This window comes from Spermophilus citellus, assembly GCF_964194105.1.
Source record: "Spermophilus citellus genome assembly, chromosome: 2".
Taxonomy (NCBI): domain Eukaryota; kingdom Metazoa; phylum Chordata; class Mammalia; order Rodentia; family Sciuridae; genus Spermophilus; species Spermophilus citellus.
The window spans coordinates 151,921,023-151,942,014 of NC_138183.1; the positions used below are offsets into that span (position 1 = coordinate 151,921,023).

The window sequence follows — 20,992 nt, forward strand, 5'->3', positions numbered from 1 at the left end:
GTCTTGCCAACTCTTTCTTTAAAATGTCTTTTGAATCTGTCCCTTCTGTTGCCCCTGGTCAATACTGTCATTCGATTGGGCTGTTGTATAAGCCTCTGTAATGAAGTGAATATTGGTGTCCCCAACCCTCATGCCCAAACTCATCAGTTTCTGCCCTGACCCCCAATGAGATGGCATTGGAGGCGGGTCCTTTGGGAGGTGATTAGGTGTAGATGAAGTCAGGAGGGTGGGAGCCCTTGATGGGGTTAGTGTTCTCAGAAGAAGGGGAGAGGGGCCGGAGTCCTCTCCACCACGTGAGGACACAGTCCATAGAGCAACTGCAAGCCAGGAACAGGGGCCTCACCAGAACTGAATCAGCTGGCACCTTGGTCCTGGGCTTTCTAGCTTCCAGAATTGTGAGAAATAAATGTCTGTTGTGAAAGCCCCCCAGGTTACACTATTGTCATAGCCAGAGCTAAGAGCCCCCTACCCTGCTTCTCTGCTTCCTGCCTCATCCCTCGATGGAATACCATTTCGTCCATAGCACTCATCACAGTATATTTGTCACTGTGCTCGTCTGCTGGCTGTTTGCCTTTATAAGCAGATGGTACCCTCCACGAAGCCAAGCCCCTTTCATATCCGGGGCTGAACATCATGTCCAGCACATAGTAGGTATTTGTGGAAGAAATGAAGTGCTGACTACAATAAAACCTCCCAAGCAGGTCTCCCTGCCTCCTGCCTCACCCCCTCTGACTCGAGCCTTGTGTTTTGGCCAGGGTTGTGTTTTTAAAATACTAATTTCATCCCAGCCAGCCCTTTCTCATCAGTGTTGACTGAGCCCCATCTCCTTTTTTTGAGGTTTATGGGAAATTAAGAAAAGTTAAGATCAATGTGATAGTGAAGAAAGGTGATGAAGGCCATTAATAACAATGCCTTTAAATTGTGGGTTTGCTTCGAAAGAAACCCTCAAACCCATGAGCACTGCAGGAAATGAATGAGTCAAGCTTCCCAGTACCCAGTGGCCTCTAGCTCGGGCCTGATAAAATCAACCCTGACTCCTGGACCTGGCTTTCACAGTTACCAGGCTGCTGTCTCAGGTGGGCACAGCCCATGACTCCCCTTTATCTGCCATTCACAGGAGGGGCTCTGAGAACTTCTGCCCAGGGCAGTGTAGGGGCCGCAGGGAGTCTGTGGGTGGGGCCCAGGCTCATGGATTGGGTGTGCTCTGTGAGACTGTGAGCATGGGGGTGGTGGATAGAGATATTTTGGGAGGACAGGCAATCCCTTGACTACAGCAGTTAGCAAAGTTGGGAAAACACAGTTCAATAGAATTTCCTCTTCCGTCAATGTGGGCCCATTTCACCCCTCGCCTTTCTAGAGAGGAAGTTCCGTTAGCTCACAGAAACACAGCATCACACACATTCCTCAGCCTGGAAAAGCCCTAGGAGGACGGTTGCTCAGATTAAGAACCATTGGGGCCTTCTCTTGGGGACTTTAATTCCAATTCCAGAGAAGTAGGCAAGTGTCCCATCCACCCTGCGGCCTGGGAGAACTCTCAGCCCCTCCCACAGCCCTGCCTTGCTGGGCGCTCAGAGAGCAGCCCTGAGGCCCAGGAGCTAGAGCAAACTCCCACTCCTTCCACTGGAGCAAGCAGGGGCTGCCCTGAGAGCCACATCATCTGACTCCATTCTGTCCTGCAGGGTGCTGCTCACGCTGCCTTCTTCCACCAAACTGGCCCCAATTTCTTCTGAGAATTTTCTTATTTTCTGAACCTTTTCCCCACCCCATGGTCTGCTTCATCCCACCTCCCAGAGGCCTTTTCCATGGGGAAGGCGCCACCTCCAACCCTCCACTCCCCTTTCCATCCTGACAATTCCAGGTGAAAGTACGAGCAGACTCCAAACGGTCAAGTTCATGGAAGGACATAAAATGGGCACTTTTCCAGAACTTACTTTCTCAGAGCAAAAGCAGGGAGAGACATGGTGGAGATGATACAGGGTAAAAGAGACGAGGTGTCACCTCCAGGGGGATCCAGGCTGGGGCAGAGTACAGCACACCAGAGGCTCAGGCCACGGGACTGTGGTTTGCTCCACCCACTGGGCTGAGCTCAGGGACAGTCAAACCCACGTGTGGCTTTTCGAGGAAAGAGAAGGCTGCTTTCGGAACAGAGTGCAGAGAGCTTCCGCAGTTATGAGAACTCCCCGGGACATCTCCCGGGCAAGGCAAGCAGGTGAGGCTCCAGGAAGGCGGGGCTATTGCCTTCCTGACAGGTGGTGGGTTTCCTTTCCAGGTTGTCAGAATCCACGTCTGAAATGCTGCAGTGCACTTTCCACTGGTTCCTTTTCTCATCTCGTGAAAGAATCCTTGTGCAAACTCCTTCTCTCATTTTCACCCATTTCCAAGAAAAAAAATCTCCTTTACAGCCTTCGTAACCAAGAACAGCTATTTTCACATGGGAACCCCACATGCCTGGCTCCATGTTAAACTCCTTTGACACATAATCTCATTTAAACCTCATAACATCCCTGTGGGGACTTGCCATCCCCACGTTACAGATGGGAAATTGGAAGCTCTGAGAAGATAAATCATTTTTTTCAAGGTCACAGCAATACATGTGAGCACAGGCTCTCGATGAGGGCTCTGTCTGAGCAACACCATCTTCATTAGCATCCCAAGTATCATCAACCAAGTCAGCCACTGCGTCACCAGAAATCTGACTGGTTTCGCAAGATTTCCGTGGTCTAGACATTTATTGGAATAACAATACATCCGTCATTCATAGCGCTCCATGTTCAAGGCGCGTTTCCATTTTCTAAGGGGAACTTCGTGTCCCTGGGAATGAGACGAGCCAGACATTCTTCTACAGTTTTACAGACAAGAAAACTGAGGCTCAAAGAGGAAAGGTGACTTGGCCATGGTCACACGGCTAGAAATAGAATTCTTTCCTGTCTTATGCTGCCTCTTCAATAAATAAAGGAGCAAAATAAATAAATAAGCTGTCAAGGAAACCCTGAGGAATCCTCTCCTGAGCATGTTGCCAGAGGGGCTTCACTTATCAGGCTGGTACCCAGGAGCTTCTTGGCAGAGTGGCAGGGGCCATGGGTGGGTTCCCTGGGCCAGAAGGCCTGTTTTCAAAATTCCACAGAGAAATTCAGGGCCAAGAGGTAGCTTGGGAAGGCATGCCCTTCTTCCCAGCATCCTGTCTGGGGACTGTCAACGGCCTTTATTTGAAGACAGATTTCAAATGGATAGTGGGGACGCAGAGCCCACACCTATCCCTCTGGACCTCAGAGATGGGCAGTTCTCCAAGGATGCTCCCATAGACCGATGCTTGAACTATTAGCCCTTGCAGTGAGCAGGAAGCTCACTGGGAAGATTTGTTCCAGAGTCGATTTCCTCCCAGCACTGAGTTGGACAGGGTCTGAAATGTCACCCCCAGGGCCAACTTGGCTAACATCCATCACAGAGACCCTCTAAAGATTGAGTCCTTATTTTGCAGATGGGGAAACTGAAGCCCTCTGAGAGGTGACTGGCCCAGGATCACATGACTGAACACCAAGCATGCAGGATCCCAGCCCAGGGCCCTGACCTCTGGGTCTGTGACTAGACATGAGCAGCAAGCACAGGTGCAAGTCCCAGCCCTGTCTCTCTGGTGATCTCCTGAGTTGGTGCCCAAGCCCAGAGGTCACCTGAAGGCTGGTGGTCTGACCAGTCCAGACACCTCCCTGTGGGGGAGCTTCTCCCTGCCACCACACTAGAGATCAAGTTCAGCCTCTGCTCCTGCCTTCTCTCCCCAGAAATGACCCCTCCAGCGAGGCCCTGAAACTCCATTTTCTTAGCACCCCAACCTGCAGGAGGCTCTGATGCCTCACTAGCCTGAAGGAGGCATCAGGGTCCGAGCGGACTGCAACCTGGCAGCCTCACTACGACTCCAGAACCCCCTGAGGTTCCCTTGAGCATAGAACCCTTGACAGCACAGGAAGGAGTCCCAAGGAGGGGAGGTCTTTGCCCCGCCCTTAGTGCTGCTAGAGTCTGCAGGGCCCCATTAAGCAGAACAGGCCAATGCCATCCTCGTGCCCTGCGCTACTCCAGCGAGACAGTCTCCTCCTGTCCTGTAGGGCCTGTCCAGGGCTGGCCCCGATAGGGTTGCAGAAAAATGCCCAGCCTGGCCTGCCTGATCCAGACAGAGGCACAGGCATGACTGAAACCAAAAGCAGCCCTGAGCCCAGGTCACTCATTCGAGTGCAGGCTGGAGATCAGTGGCAAGGTGACCATGTCTGAGTCAAAGCAGCCCAGGGGACCTCCTGAGGCTGCCACACAGTCCAGAGGGGCAAGGTCATGGATAAAACTCCAGTCAGCTGTTCCCAGGTCACCACAGCTGGTCAAGCCCAGGAGTGGCCATTCCTCAGGCAGTTGGTTCCACTGTTCGGCGGGGCCATCCGAGGGAGCCACGGTCACTCCTGGAGGATCCTGTTTCACATAGCCCTTGGCCAAGGCTGGCGGAGGCCAGTCTGCCTCGGCATCCAGGCACGTCCTGACCTGGGGGCCCAGGCTGTCTGTCAAGGGCGCCTCTTCCTCCAGGCCACCTGCTGTGGCTGCGTTCTCTTCTGTGCATCTGGTCTGTTTCAGGTAGCCCTGGAATGCCACCACGGCTGGGTCTTCCTCCTCAGGCACCTCAGGCCTCAGGAGACTGTCAGGGCCCAAGGCAGAGCCGCCCTGTGCATCCCCTGGCTGCGCCTCAGAGCTGTGGACTAGGCCAATGCCACTGTCATCCTGGCCCTGGCTGGCTTTCTCCACCTGCTGCTCCCAGGTGGGCCCCCTGCCAGGGCACAGGCAGGGCTCCTGCAAGCAGATCCCACTGTCTGTGCTGCTGCTGCTGCCACTACTGCAGCTGTCCTGTAGCTCTGTGGGGACCTCCGTTCCCAGAGCCCCACAGGCCTGGGGGTGGGGAGTAGGGAGGAGAAACTGGGGCTCTTCAGTCTGCAGGGATGGCTTGGCACTGCCAAAGCCACTGTCTGTGCTGCCATGCAGGTCTGAGTTCCTTAGCTCTGGGGACACCTTCGGGAAGGCCTCCTCATCAAGCAGGTAGATGATGTCTGGGCAGGGAGGCTGGTTGACAGGGCCAATGGGGCTGGGCTTCTCGAAGACCTGGGAGGAGAGGACAGAGTGAGATTGGTTGGGGCCACCTGCTGGAGCCCTCCCCAGAGCCACAAGGGAGGCCAGAGGCCCAGGAGGGGAGCATCAACAGAAGGGGACGACAAGGCCTGGACGACACTGCAGGCCGCTCTTTGGAATCAGCTTTTCCCCTGAGGCATTCTCTGTCCAGGCCAGATGCACAAGAAGCTGCCATCCTTGAAGACAGATGGAAAGGGAGGCCAGGCGGAATGGGAGCCTGCAGGGAACCCCCCCCCCCCCAAGCCTCCAGGCGGCTCCACCCTCTGGGCTTTTCAAACCTGACAGCAGGCTGCACCCACCCATGTAGAAGTGTGCCTCAAACTTCCTGACAATGGCCTCAAATAAGATGCAAATATTACAAGACAACCTGTTCCTATAACTCATACAGAAGCAAACGGAAGCAGCTTCACAAAATAATACCTACTTCCTGTGCGCCGCGACGGATCCATCTAGTCTACTCTATCCCATCCCACCCATGTTTAGAAAAATTTCTGGGTGTGAGACATCAAATTAATCTCTCCACTTTCTGAGTTGTGACCTCCACAAACAGGGTGGCTGCAGCGTGGGGTGGTGGAACAAGTGCAGAACTAGCAGCTAAAGACCTGCTCCCCATCAATGGCCAAGGGTCCCAGGGAAGTCATTTGACCCCTCCCTCTGGCTCTCCTCTGCCCTAGCTGCAGTTGTGTTCTTTCTGTCCCAGAACAAACACATCAGGGCCTTTGCACATGTTAATCCTTCTGCTTGGAACACTCTTCTGTCTGCACTTTGCATCGCTGGGTCCCCTCATCATTCAGGTCTCAGCTTGGATGTCACCTCTTCATCAAGCCCTTCCCAGCCATGCTTTCCACATTAGCCTTGTTTACTTCTTCCTAGTACTTAGTTCCTGGAAATAATACACACTCATTCACTCCCCATTCCCCAAAGAACCTAAGTTCTGTGAAGGCCAGAACTAGTCTTTTTGCCACTCTGTCCCCAGAGCCTGAATTGAGCTGGCACAAGTAGACACTCATAAGGTTTGCTGACTGACTTACTGACTCACCATCGCATAACTGCCCTCACTTCCTTAGTACACAATGATGCAAATGCAACTCTCACTGGCTGAGTCTCTATTATAGTCTCTTTTACTTTAAAACCATTGCTTAGTGTTAAAGACGTGCACTCAGGAGCCAGACTTCCCGAGTTCAAATCCCAGCTCTGCCTCCTATAAACTTTGTCAGTTGAACCAAAATACTTATCTTCTCTGTGCTTTGGTTCCTCATCTGCAGAGTGAAAACAATAATGGCACATGCCTCCTTCTGTCATTAAGGTGTGTAGTCATACCAAGAAGAAACTCAGGAAATATGTGCTCAATTAAATTGCATCCTCCAGTAATTTTTCAAGGGAAGTATTCTGACCTCTATTTCTTAGAGGAGAAAACTGAAGCACAGAGAAGTTAAATGGCTTTCCCAAAATCACACAGCAGTGAAGAGCAAACCTGAAATTTATACTCAATTGTCCTGTGAGATCCCCTGATTTCCAATCAAACTTCCCCGGATGGACAGTTGAAAGAGCACATCAAGCCAGTAATGAACAAGGACAAACTAAAGAATGTGAAAGTGCTCTCAGCATTATACATTAGTGATGACTCGGATTATTAGGGGAAGGAAATTGGGCTGTATTTAACCCAAGGAGAAAAAACCCTCCAGGACAAATGAATTCTGTGATCAAATGTACAGAAGGAACAAAACCCCAGAAACTGCTGGTCATCTCTGCTGCTCGGATGTTATTTCCCTGCTTTGGGCTAAGCTCACAGTTTACATATTGGTTATAATCAAGTCCCTTGGGACCAGAGGTCACATGAATCAGCTCCTTCCCAGACAGAACTGTGCATGTGATGGATGTTCAGTAACCAGCTCAAGCACCACCTCACACATTCTAGATGCCTCTCCCGACCCCTAAGTAGAATCTCCCATCCTGGGTCTCAGGACCACCCTCCTCCCACCCCAACTTTCTTCTAGCCATCTTGTCTCAGTCTCCCAGTGCATTCCTAAGCTACCACCCTAGCTCCAGGCCCTGTCTTGAGTGTATGCTCAAAGTGCATGGGAAACAGGCCGAGGAGCTGGCTCTCCCAGGAACACAGAGAAAGGATGATGAGTAGACACTTCAGGTAGACACAAGGAGATACTATAAAACCCCTGAGGGCTGTTTAAGTGTGCCTGGCCCAGTTTCCTCCTCATATCTGTCTACCCAGGGTACAGAGCAGGGGACACAGTGCTTTCTCACCTGGAAAAAGACTAATCAGGCCAGGCAGCCGGCCACACGCCACGCGCACGCGCACACACACACGGATCCAGAAGGTCCCACTCAAAACAACTCGGTCTCTCTCATCATTGTCCTTAGAGAGCCTGGGATCCCTCTGGAGTTTTCTACCGCCATTGTGAGCTTCCCTGGGGCTCCTGCCTCCCTGCCCAAGGTGGGTCCTTTGGCACACAGCAAGGCCAGCTCAGGGGGCTGTTGTGGTGACCCTCCGTGCAGCCTGAGCCCAGGTGGGGGTGGGCTGAACTTCTGAACTGCTGCACAGTTCTTACACGATAACTTTTGGAGGCTGACATGCCACTCCCAGATGTGGCCCAGATGTGGCCCACTGGGAGAGGTGGGAGGTCCTGGCCTCCTTCAAGAATCTTCCTCTCCACTGTCACCTCTCTACTCTGCCCCCTCCCTCTCTGACAGCTTGAGCCCATCTTTCTTCTTGTCTTGTTGGGCGTCATTGCTCTTGGCCACTATGTGTAGGAAGATGGGCTCCTTTCATGACTTTTCCCGGCTGTACAAATCTGTGCATGGAACCATCTCTCTGTCCTCACTTCTAAAATGAGGATAGTAACTGGTACTAATGTACAGGGTCAATGGCCAATTATTAATAGAAATGACAAGACTTGTGGTCACTGGGGTTTGTGATTGCTCAGCATGTACCTGTGGTATCTGGGCTACTAGACGACAGTGTTCTCAGGACAGGGTTTTGTGTTTACTTCCTCCCTCTGTCCCCATGGTGCTTGATGAGAGTGCCCATGATGTCAGGGCTGAAAGCGGAGGTTAGCCAAGGGAATGGGCAGCCTGGGAGGGAGGGAGCTCTGGAGAGCCTGGGAAATGGAGCAATGGCCTCCCTGTGAGACTCACCAGGACCGAAGGCAGCTTCCTCCGGCGCCGCACATACAGCTGGAGGGTCAGACAGTAGACCAGGGCTCCACAGAGCAGCAGGACACAGGAGAAGAAGATGCTGAGGTTGGTCGCAGTGAAATCTGCAGGCAGACAGATGCATTAGTAGCCTGGCACCATGGGGCACTAAGGGACTGTCCCCAGAGGTCCCTTGGCCACTCTGAGGAACTACTCAGTGAGTGACCCAGGCCACCCCTACAGGCAACTTCTTAGCCATAGTGAATCTCTGCCAGTCTTCCAACCTCTGTGTGGGGTCCCCTCGCTGGGCACACCAATTCTGCTTCCAGCTCTCTGCACCCAAGGCAAACAGAACAATAGGGCAGATGGCAGAGCAGGCAAGAACAGAGGCTTCTGGGGGCAGCCAGACCTGGGTTCAAATCCCAGCTGCACCACTTGCTAGCTGTTGGACTGTAGACAAAGTACTTAATCTCTCTGAGCCTCAGTTTGTTCATCTATAAAATGAGAAAAAATTATACCTTATAATATGGTTGTAAAGATTAATCTTGTCCCAAGAATTTTACTTACTTCATCAGGCCCTTCTAACAACCTGAGTAGATAAATATTATCATCACCCCCATTTCATAGATTAGGATACTGAGGCTCAGAGAAGCCAAGTCACTTGCCCAAGGTTACAAGCTAAGACCAGAACAAAACTATTTATTCTATAAAATAAATTCTCTCTCTCTCTCTCTCTCTCTCTCTCTCTCTCTCTCTCTCTCTTTGGTACTTGGTATTAAACCTAAGGGCACTTTACCACTGAGTCACATCCCCAGGGTCTCACTAACTTGCTTAGGGCTATGCTAAGTTGTTGAAACCTCCCTCGAACTTGCAATCCTGCCTTGGCCTCCCGAGTTGCTGGGATGACAGGCATGTGCCACCACGCCTGGCCTTAAAAATCTTTTAACACTGCCTGATGCATCCTTGGTGCCTTAGTCTGCCCTGGCACTTCAATGACGATGAGTTGCTGAGTGTTCTTCATACAACAGGCCCTACTGTGAAGTAGAGTCACTGCCATCTTTGCTGGGCAGGGCACACTCTGCCCCCAGCCAGATGGCAGGATCCTAGTGGGCAGGACTTGGCTCCACACTGACATCTCTCCCCCACTACTGCTGACTTTAGCAGCTCTTCCCAGGAGACAGCTCAGTTCTGCTTCCTCTCAGGGGAGAGAGAGGGGGCAAGGAGAAGCCCTTGTACCCCAGCTCTGAGGAAGGACAGTACAGACTGTAACAAACAGGAACTAGCACAGCTGACTGGGAGGTGGGGGGTGTGGGGGGTCCTGAGGCGGTCCCTGGAAAGCACAGCTGTATGTAAGTGGCAGGACCCCAGAATCAGGGGACCTGGTTCTATGGGCCCACCCCTTCCTCGAAAGTTGTCTTCTTGGAGCTTTTCTAATATGGGACAACCGACCTCTCTGATGGGCTGTGCAGGGATAACTGGCTACACAGGGCAGGGCCAGTGCAGTGCCTGGCACCAGCAGCCTGAGTGAGGCTTTATGGATTGTGCCAGCCCTTCCAGGTCCTTCTCCACCCGGATGCCAATCTGAGCCCACTCACACTGCTTGGTGAGGACGATGCACTGCTCCTCCGACCAGACCCCCTTGTTCGTCCGGGAGGCCACAGATGGCCTCACTATGACACAGAACTTTCCCACCTCTCCTGAGGCTGTGATGTTGAAGTTTTCATGATTGACCTTCTTCGTTCTCAACTGAAACCAAAACAAGAACAACAATGAACAAAATCCTCTTATGCCATGGTACCTAAAAGAGCTGGAGGCCCCCCTTTTTGGTGTGTGATACAGAGGATGGAGCCAGGCCTCCTGCATGCTAGGCGAGTGTTCTACCACTGAGCCCCAAATATCCCTGACCCTGGAGGGGCCTTGGAGAACCCCTTCAGTCTATTCCTAAGATAATCAACTGTGATGATCAGTACAGCCCAGCATCTCTGTAATTACCACAACCAATTTTGCATTAATAGAGAAAAGGGAGTCTTTTCTAGAAGCTGAGGATCTCTCTAGAAGGAACCTGAATCAATTGTGGTGAAGAGGAAAGAGGATGGATTTTGCCCATTCCAGATTTCCCACCCGCAGGGGTGCCCTTGGAAAGTTCCACAGCCTCATCTGTAAAATGAAATAAAGTACCCACGCCGAGGGCGTCAGAAACAAGATCCATCAGATGTTTTGAGAGCTGCTGACACCTGGCAGGCAGTGCCTTCCCCGCAGGAGTGTGCGTTCGAGGGCAGAGGTCATTTCAACTCCTTCCTCAGTACCCAGGTTCCTTCTACTCTGCACAAAGGTGATTCTAGCCCAGGGGACAGGGAAGCCTTGGGGACCCCATACCGGAAAGTTTTCTGGCACCTTGCGGATGGCAATCTCATACTGGCGGAAGTGACTGAAGATGTTTTCATACGTATCACCTTCAGGGGCCATCTGGGGCCTGGGAGGCTGGATTGTCCCAAGAATGGAGTCCTCGTGCACCTCTAGCTTCACACTTCCAACCGTCAGTGTCACTGAATGGGGAAGGGACAAAGCCATGAGGCTGAGGCATGGAGAGGGCCTGGAGATCTCACCCATGACTTTCCTCCAGGGTCAAGTTTACCTCCCCCCAAACCTAGGCCACAGGTTTCCAATCCCACAGAACATATGAACTTCTTGGGAAATGTTTGAAATACAGATGCCCTGGGCCCTCTACAGACATAGGGAACCTGAATTTTGCAGGCTGGACCCTGGAAATACACACACACACACACACACACACAAATATATATGTACATATAAATGTACATATATACATATGTATTATATATTTATTTGTTTGTTTGTTTGTTTTTTAACTGAGAATTTAACCCAGGGTGCTTTACCACTGAGCTATATCCCCAACCCTTTTTATTATTTTCTAAAATTTTGAGACAGGGTCTCACTAAGTTCCTTGGGCCCCTCTGAGTTATTGAGGCTGGCCTTGAACTTAACAATCCTCCTGTCTCAGCCTCCCAAGATGCTGGGATTACAGGCATGCGCCACCTTGTCTGGCTAGAAATATATTTTTAAATACACTCCCTAGAAAATGTTTCTGCAGCTGGCTGAGCACTGGTATGTGAGCAAGCATTTGGGAGCCTTCTAGACCATCGACTCCAACTGGAATCCCGCACAGCAGAACTTGCACCCAGACCAAGCTCAGTCCCAATTTGTGGAATAGAAGAATCCCACCGGGCTTGAGGCTTCATCATTTCTGTTACCTTCCAGGGAGACTCCTGCCTTTTTTTAAGCAGCACTTTCCTGTTCCAAACGATGACCCCTGGGAATTCTCCCCTACAGGTGGGAGGACCAAATACGCCCACTGCTCCAGGTGCTATGCTGAGTGCTAATGGATTCGCTTCCTTTCCCCAAACTCCACAAGTTCACAGGCCTGGCCCTTATGACTCAGCGGCTCCAGTACACCCCAAGACCTCCCTTCCGTAGGATAAACAACTCCAGTTCCCTTTTAAATCTCAGAAAACTTGGCTGTTTTCATCTAACCTCTCCAAAGACCTGACTCAGGCCTGTTTGGGTAACTAGTTCCGGGCTAGAAGGTCTGATGACGGGAGGAGATATGGGAACAGAAAGAAAAGCCTTAGGCTAGAGTTTCTGGCTGGAAGGGAGCCAAAGATATGCACTAGTTCCAGGGGGAAGTAAAGCACCTTCATCCACAGAAAAGCGGGTTTGGGTGATAGTCCAATTGGAGTGCCGCCTGCCATCCACTGCCCGGACCTTGGCCCGGTAACCGTTGTTGTGGTACAGGTCCAGGGTGGCTGCGGTGAGATCACAGAACTCCAGGGCACCCCTACAGCTGGTGACGTTTTCCCAGGGCTGTCTTCCGTACCTGAAGAGATATCAGGGTAGGCACTAGGGCAGGAACTGTGCCCAAGTCTACTCCTTTAAGAGAGCATCCAGAGGTCTGGGCAGAGAGCTTCCAACATGGAAGAAAGGGGAACACGCTCCGGATATTTCCTGTAGTTCAGGGCATCTAATTGCAAGGGGTCTCTGGTGGTTTGGGGACCTCATATCAGCTTCTCTGTGGTGTAGAGGACTCAACAGAGGGAATAGGAGTAGCTCAAGTGCTATCCCTCCAGAAAGACCTTCGGGCCCTGTCCCTCAGCCTTCTTTCTAACTTCTCCCAGCTACATTTGCAGACATATGGTTTCCCTGTTCTCCAACAATACTGTGGAGGCTTTCCCCGTAAGATGGAGAAACCTGGTGGGGGAAAGCCAATCTTGGCCTTCTCACACCAGAGATCCCAGCATGTTGCTTAGTATATATGGGGATGTCAGCTGGGTAGATATGTTTCAGGGTCCCCTGTTGTTGTGTTGCCTCAATAATGAGGCAGGCACCTTCCTGTGAAAGGGGAGCAGATGGAGACCAACTGGCCCATCCCTCACCGCCCTTCTCCTCCCTCCATCCTCCCCTTTTCTTACTTCAGGAGTGCCACTTCATAGTAGGTGCTTTCGGACTGATTAGGGATGGGTGTCCAGTGGAGGATATGCTGGAAAAATTCTGCTTCAAACCACACAGATGGAGGGCTAGGCAGTTCCGTTCCTGGGGAGAAGAGATATCAATACCAGAGCTCGCAGAATCCATCCCCTGGGACTAGGAGGACCCAAATCACTCCCCACGGGAAGAAGCAGTCCCATCATGGCACCAGAAAAGGAGAAAAGCCATGGCTAAATTTTTGCTTTGTCAAGAAGTACATTTGAATAAAAAAAAAAAAAAGTGGGGGACTGGAGGTGTGGCTCAGTGGTAGAGCACTTGCCTAGCATGTGTGAGGCACTGGGTTGGATCCTCAGCACCACATACAAATAAATGAACAAAATAAAGGTCCATAAATGTCTAAAAATAAAAAATTTTTAAAAGTGGGTGGATGAGTTTTTGGGTAGGGAGGGGCTATTGATCCCCCACACCCATCCATCTCAACCTCTTCCACTTCCATGGGCTGATAGTGACAAGAATTAGAAGTCATTTGCTGGGTTCTCTGCAATAAGCTGAGCACTGTGCTAAGTGTTTTGCTGTGTTCCATGTCACATCAGCCCTGCATGGAGAACATTTATTGCCCCCATTTTACTAAAGAAGAAATGGAAGCTCAGAGAGGGTAAGTGACTTGCTCAAGGCCAATGGAGCTGGTAAGAGGCAGAGTGTGGACTTGCCCCCAGATGTGTCTGATTCCAGAGCTAGGGTTGGGTCCTGCACTGTTGGTGACCAGAAGCTCAGTGGTGGATGAGAAGACAGAGCTGGGTCCCACACAGCCCAGGGAAAAAGACAGGGGGAGGCCTGAGGCATGTCAGCAGCAAGCTCAGATGAGCTAGTTTCTGGCTCTGCCTGAACACTGACTTTGCTCCAGTATCATCCTAAGGCCTGTCCCCCACCCCTACACCTGGTCCCCACCCAATCCCAGTCCAAGACCACTTTTCTGGCTACACAGACATCTTACTTATTGACATCTGCTTGGGCAGATGGTCTCTTGGGCCACTCAAACTGAGGGCTGGTTCCATTCCCTGAATCCTAGAAGGGCTTCACCTTTAGTCAGATACCCACCTGAGGCTAGGTGAGGAGTCAGCCAGGAGTCAGCTAGCCAGGAGTCAGCCCTTGTTTTAAACTGTGCTAAGGACCTCTCCTCAGAGAACTAGCACCCCTGGATCTAAGGTGAGATTTGAAACACCAAGCTCTGTCTCCACGCTACCATTCTCTCAGCCCCAACACACCATTCACCACAGACAGCACTGGCTCCAGGAGCCTCAGACTAGCCCTTGCCAATGTGGTGCTAAGCACAAAGTACAGTGAAGGTCAATAGCAAGTGGGTTCCCCTAGGGCGTCTTCTTTGACAGTGGCTCTGCCCCCACTTGCCCAGTTCTCAAACTTCTCAACATCTCTCAAATCTTGCTTTCTTTCTGACTCTGCCATTTTCATTTAGAAAATATACCCCCCCCCTCACACACACACACACACACACATATGGGGTCTAGCTAAACTGCCTCGGCTAACCTTGAACTTTTGATCCTCCTGCCTCAGACCTTCCTGTCTCTTACTTCCTTTCATTTACTGTCTTTGAGCATTAATTCTGTTTCGTTGCAAAACATTAGATGGAAAGTGAAAAACACAGCAAGTCTTTGCAGGGTTTGGGCTGCATATCTCCACCTCAGCCCCCGATCATGTGAAAGTGTTTTACTTTGTATTTTGACATCATGTAGAAGATATTTGGGTCCCTGCTCTCCTTGCATCTGCTTTTGGTGCCTCCAACTCTGGGCCCTTCCATTCTCTCTTTCTGGGGCTTCTTGGTTGCAGAAATTCAGACTGAGTTAAGAGATGGGGTAAGGCAGGAGGGAGGCAGGGAGCAATGGGAGTGAGCTGGGGGGCTGAAGACCATCTCTGATGGTCACATAGGAGTAATCCATAGGATGGGGAAAGGGCAGAGATGGAGGTGAGACCAGAAGGCAAAGGGAGAGGAGAGTCAGAAGGGGATCAAAATATCAAAATCATTCCCCACGGGAAGAAGCAGGTCCCATCATGGCACCAGAAGAGCAGAAAAACCATGACTAAATTTTTGCTTTAGAAGTGCATAAAAAAAAAAAGTGGGTGGATGAGTTTTGGAGTGGGGAGGGGCTATTGATCCCCCACACCCCTCAATCTCAACCTCTTCCACTTCCACAACAGGTGAGCCTGAGACTCAGTCTTGCCAGAGTGAAGGCGCCCCGGCAGGGACAAGGAGGTTATGAGCATCCCTCTCCGAGAGGGTAGCTAAATCGAGTTCCCTGTGGGAAGCAGAACATAAAGGAGGGCCGAGGACGGACGGGAGTGGGATCTGGCCATCCATACAGCCCAGCGGGGCAGCCGCGAAGAGGTCGAGGCGTTCCTCTACTGACTTAATACTTCTGGAGTTATGTCCACGACATCTCCCAGTCCCTCTTGGTTTCCCTTGCTTGCCTGAAATCGCATGGTTAGAGCTGGTGATATAGCACTGCTCTGGGACCCGGAGCCTTACCGTGCGCACTGGAGCCAAGGCACAGGCTGAGGAGTGCCGCCAGAGGCACTACCAGGCGCGACAGCATTCTGGGCGCGCCGCATCGTCCGGAGCCGCCTGAAAGCCTCCTGCCGCTACTCCGCTGGGCTGAGACTGACGGCTCTAGCCGAGGGCCTAGCCTGCGCCCGGGGCTGGGGGGCTGACGTCAGTGGAGGCGGGGCGTGGCCTCTATGCGCCCCGCCCCTTCGGCACCGTGACGTTCTTTTGACAGTGCTCCGTGCACTAGCCCCGCTGGCGAGAGAGGCAGTGCAAGTCTGTGCAAGTCTGTGCAGAGGCAGAGAAGACTGCGACCAACTCTGCCCTTCTCCCCATTGGGCTTCCAGCGCCATTGAAACTGTGTGTGTGTGTGTGTGTGTGTGCGCGCGCGCGCGCGCGCGCGCGCGCGTTGGAGTGCAGATGGCCTAAGACAGCTTTGCCCTAAAGGGCAGCACCTGGGTTCAGATCAGCTAATTATATGAGGCTACCAGGCTCAGAATTGTTCCTGTGGCCAAGGTGGCCCTGAAATGGGGAAGCAGACTATTCCAGGTGCTGAATGCAGATGTGTGATTCTCAGTGTTGCCCTAGGACCTCTGTGCAATCTTCTCAGCTAAACTGACTCTAGAGTAGGTGTTGCCTACCTGACTTATACTTTTGGAGGGGTATCCACGACATCTCCCAGCCCCTTTTGGTTTCACTGGAGTTTCACTGCTGGGGTACCCAGTAACATTGGAGCCAACACTTTTGTGTCACATGACTCAGCTGAGACTGCCCTCCCGGTGTGCTAAAGATGTAAGGGTGTGGGAGAAAAACTTTGTCACATCACTTTTTACTGGAGGGTGAAACTTGCTACATACAAGCATACGCTTGCAGTGTGCATATGTACTTGCACTCACATACGCAGTAGTGAATCTGTCTAGATTTGGATTCATTTGTGATGTTGAGCATGTACTTGTGGGTCTTCTTGCCAGTGTCTATACTGGCTGACCTGGGAGCCCTGTTCTTATTCTCAGAGGACATGGGAACAAAAGAAGGGGGACTTGACATTTCCAGGCTCAGGCTGGGGTCACCAGGCTCTCTCTGTTCCTGGGATGTTTCCTTGGTAGTATCCAGAGCCCACACTGAAGGTCTATCTGTACCTTTTGAGAAAGGGGACCCAACTTGGATAGGTGTGCATGGCACCCAAGTTAGTAAGAATGGCTTGTGGAGATACCTTGTTGTGGTAGTGAAAGAATTTGAAAGTCTTACCCCATTACAGCTTTTTCTTAATTTTTTAAAAAAATTTTCCCCCCAATTACAGTTTTGATCAGCTCTGTTACCCAGTGGTCTGGACCGAGAGTATTCTAAGTTGGCTGAGGGTAAGAGTTGGGGGTCCCATCTGTGCCTGTGGGTGTACATTGGGACTAGAAATATTTCATTCTTGGTCAGCAGTGGCCAGGGTGCCCCAGCTACCTGGGTAATAGAAAGTGGTATCCGCTTGGCCCACCAGGACATATGATCAGTTAAGCCCTCTCTTGGGGTACAGCTCCTGTTACCACACCCTCAGATCAGCCAGGAAGGAGAGCCCCAGGTTTATTTTAAAGTGTAAGAATGGTTTTTGTACTTACTGGTGCTCAGCTGAGAACTTTAGATGACAGATTGCTCAGGAGTACCCAGGCGTGATGCAGGAGGTGTGGCTACCTTCTGAAATGACTTCTTAGTTCCTGTTAACCTTTTTAAGGAAGAGAATGCTGTGATATTTCTTTCTTATCTTGCCTTCTTGCCTTTAGTTTTTGTTAAGTGTGAGAATTTGAAAGTCTTACTCTGTTACTCTTCTGATCAGAATTCTTCATTCATTCACATGGTCATGTGCACACTTATGACCCAGACATTTGCTGATGCTGGGAATTAACAGGTGATCAAAACCAAGTCTCTTACCCAGGGAGTGATCTAGTTAGAGTGAGAAACAGCAGAAACAGCAGAGATTTTGATAATCTGTTGTAAGTGTTCTGGGAAGGGAAGTATAGACTAACTTGGGACACAGGGCAGAGACTCTCAATCACACTTGCAGAGTGACCCAGTGGAGTGTCGGGTGATAGGAAGGGTGCTTCAGACAGGTAAGTGTATGAGGATAGGTATTGGAGATGAGAGAATATGACATTTTTGGAGAGCCCTATAAAATGGGTAAATTGGCATTTATGTTTTGGAACGTGAAAACTACAGTGGCTGACATAGGTTAACACCTTCCTGAGTACAGAGCCAGCCTCTGAATGCAGGATATTTCAACATATCTGCCGCCTCATAGAAAGCACCAAGTAAGAGTTATATCAAGTATGATTTCTATATCTTAAATTTTTTTTATAAATCTTACTAGTTTGTTTTGTTTTGTGTTCACTTACTCATTCTCAGTGTTTGGACAAGTCTATCTTGAGGTTCTGGGATTTCTGGTATCCAAAACAGTATTAGGACAGATGATAGAAAGTAATTATAACAGTATCTTGAATTTATTGAGTTCTTAACAGTGTATCAAGCACTATTCTAAATACTTACTCTAGCAGAGCCTGGCCAGAGGTCTAGCTAGCAATCTCATTTCCTCTTCCTGGGTACATGTGGGGCAACTAGATTTCCCTGTCTCCCTTGAAGTTCGGTGGAATATGTGGCTGAGTTTTAGCCAATGTGAAGTTGAACTGGTGGGTGCCAAGTCCAGCCTGTCTTTTAACTCTGTGCAAGTCTGTCAGCTACATGGAAGGTCTTCAGTGGAGGACTCCAAGGGAATGGAAGGTCTTGGGTCCCTGAACCACCATTTGGAGGAGAGCTGTGCAAGAAAGACACCCAATCCTCATCAGTTTGTTAAACAAGAGGGGAATGAACCCTTGTTGTATCAAGCCACTGAGCTTTTGAGATTTTCCTTATTAGCAGTTACCATTGACTATCCTGATTAATCTGCAAACATGGTCTCATTTACTCCTTATAACCACCCAGTGGAATGGAGTTTTGTAGATGGGGAAGTGAGGTCAAGTGAGATCAAGTCACTTGCCCTTATCTCTCAGGACTAAATGGTAGGACTAAGAGGTCAGTTTGGGTCTGTTTTATTTCAGAGCCCATATTTCTACAATGTTGGTACATTCTCCTTTTCAATCTCTGAAGAGTTCTTTGTGAGAGACTAATTTAAAAAGACTTGAGAGAGAGAGAGAGAGAGAGAGAGAGAGAGAGAAGGAAAGAAAGAGAAGAAGGGGCAGCTTAGGCCAGAGAGAGAGAGAGAGAGAGAGAGAGAGAGAGAGAGAGAAGGAAAGAAAGAGAAGAAGGGGCAGCTTAGGCCTGAGAGAGTTCTGTAGAGGGTAGAGGGATGCGGCAAGCCCAGAAACCTGTGGGCAGAGCTGGGTGGACAGCCTGCTCTTGTGACCTTCTGGGAAATTCTTAGAGCAGATTTGGAGATCTGGAGGCGCTGTTGTTTTCCTTTCAGTCCACTCCATCCAGGACTTCGGATGATGCTCCTAAACAGGCATTGCTGGGGGGGTAAAGTGGGCCTCTGAGTGGGTAGGAAATTGTGATCAAGTGTGGTAACAAGCACAACTTTCAGTTTTCTGTCCCTGGGCTAGCAATTAGGGAAGTTCCAGGCCTGTGATCACTGTGTCGGAGCTACATATAGTGAAGAGAAACCCAGAGGGAACTGACCCTGAGAAGGAGACAGAAAGAAGGAAGCTGCCTGGGAAAGCTTGGTGATCCTTATGTTGCGTTGAGGAGAATTTCGAGTGTGAATGGAAGGGCCTGCTGGGACTGTTGAGCCCACTCCAGCCCGGCCCCATGGGACTTCTGGTGGCCATCTACAGAACCCAATGATGTCCGCATCCTCTCATCCTCTACCTGACTCCCTGAGTCTAAAAGAGCTCAGAAGTGACAGTGGCTTGCACTTCAGTTGGGTGGGTGACAGACATCCGTAGGGGGGTTCTGACCAGGAGAGGGACCCCACAGATTTGCATCCTTAGAGCCTGGGGATAAGTTGCCAAGATGACTCACCTAGTTAGTGGCAGAACTAACTAACTAACTAACCCTAGTCTCCAGATTGAGGCTCAGCCCTCCCTGCCACGCCACGGCAGCTAAGTTTGTGGAGCTACAAAGAGGGTGTGGGGTTGTTTTGCCCATCAGCTTAGAGGAAAGGGAAACGAAGACTGACCCCCTGTGCTAACTCCCTGAGCCAGTAGAGAGGGGACCTGAGAACCTTTTCCCCCCAGCAGTCTGCCCAGGATACTGTTCTTGGCCAGTGCCCAAAGTGGAGGAGCCATGAGCCTTGGAAACAGGAAACCTTGTTCTAGATCCAGCTTGGCCACTGCCAGCTGTGTGTGTGTGTCCTTAGGCCATTGTCTTTTATCAGTCATTGGCAAGGTTGGAACCTTTATAACCTTGCTGGGCTCTTGGAAGGCCAGAGGCAAATGTGTTCTGACAACTGATAAAGGCTTCTGCAGTGAGGGAGTTAATCAGGAGAAGTTCCAGGAGGAAGAGCATCGTGCTGACCAGAAGAGCCAGTTCCTTTCTCCCATTGCCAGGATTTGTTTGGCATCTCTCCAGGCTGTGTGATGAGCTGAGCTCCACGGCACCAGCCTAGAGCAAAGGGGCCTTTGACTGTTCTTGGGACAACTCCTTCTACCAGAGAAATTTTTAAGAAAATCATCTTGACAGGAAGGACTTGGACCTAGCCCACTATCATTTATAAACTTGAGAGGCCAGAGATGACCAACACAAGGTAGAAATATCCTGGGTCATTTAAACAGAGAGCAGTGTCTTCCTTCTGTGGCCCAGATGGCCTTGACTTCCCCAGTTGTTAAGGTTTTCATTTCCTCTTGCTTCTAAAATAACAGTCTGAGCTCCATCCCACAAATGCAAGAAGTCCATCTGTTCTCGGGTTTCCTTCCCAGAGCTGTGCTGGTGGGCTTGTATCTTGTCTCTTCCTATTCAATGATGGTGGCCTCTGAGTGCCGGCTGCTTGCTTCAAGTATGGACACAGACAGGCCCATCACATTTTAAAATGCTATTGGAGGCTTATAAATAACTCTGTACCCCCAGAATCCTGGCATCCTCCCTGGGAGGCCTGCTCATCTGTCTCCCCTCACTGTTCCAAAGCACCTACAAGTTTATCATTTACAACTGCTTCCAGAAGTAGACTCTCAGAGCATCCATTGTTTCACCCCAGTCTGCAAACCTTCCTGAGGGCCTGGTGGTCTCTGTGGTGGGAGAGGCCAGCTAACACCCTGCTTTTGGACATCTCCAGGCCTTTCTGAATACCTTTTAGCCCACAGAGAGAAGGAGCCTTTCTTCACTGGACAAAAGCCGTCCCCCCCACCTCCTCTTCCTTCTTTTCTGCTGCACTTGAGGTGATTCAGGAGAGGAGTACTACCATCCTTTAATAGAAATTCCCAGCTGCACCATGAAGCTGTAGTCTGGCTCCAGTGGTCCATGCACGTTGGTTGCCTTAGTCTGTTTTCAACCTTAAACCACAATGCTGGTGAGACAGGAGCTGTGTGGCCCAGTTCAGTGGCGTGTGAGGCCCAATCCTGTCTTTCCCCTCAGTGGTTCCTGCACAGAAGGGAAAAGAACAAGTCAGTCTGCTCCTTCTGCCTGTGTCTGGTTCTCTGGTCCTCTGTGAACCCTACC

General features: G+C 50.6%; 1 protein-coding gene across 2 annotated transcripts; it reads right to left on the reverse strand.

Annotated features, from left to right (window-relative positions):
* Nucleotides 1-565: 565 nt before the first annotated feature.
* IL10RA (interleukin 10 receptor subunit alpha) lies at nucleotides 566-15,498 on the reverse strand. Of its 2 annotated transcripts, none has more exons than XM_081281088.1 (7): nucleotides 15,350-15,498; nucleotides 12,792-12,912; nucleotides 12,018-12,199; nucleotides 10,699-10,850; nucleotides 9,900-10,050; nucleotides 8,308-8,429; nucleotides 566-5,127 (listed from the first exon to the last, which is right to left on the reverse strand). In XM_081281088.1, the coding sequence occupies exons 1-7, from the start codon at nucleotides 15,414-15,416 to the stop codon at nucleotides 4,210-4,212; spliced, it is 1,713 nt and encodes a 570-aa protein (XP_081137214.1). In that variant the 5' UTR covers nucleotides 15,417-15,498; the 3' UTR covers nucleotides 566-4,209. The 2 variants fall into 2 exon arrangements, with proteins under 2 accessions (XP_081137214.1, XP_081137213.1); XM_081281087.1 differs by having other exon boundaries at nucleotides 567-5,127; nucleotides 10,681-10,850.
* Between the last annotated feature and the right edge of the window lie 5,494 nt (nucleotides 15,499-20,992).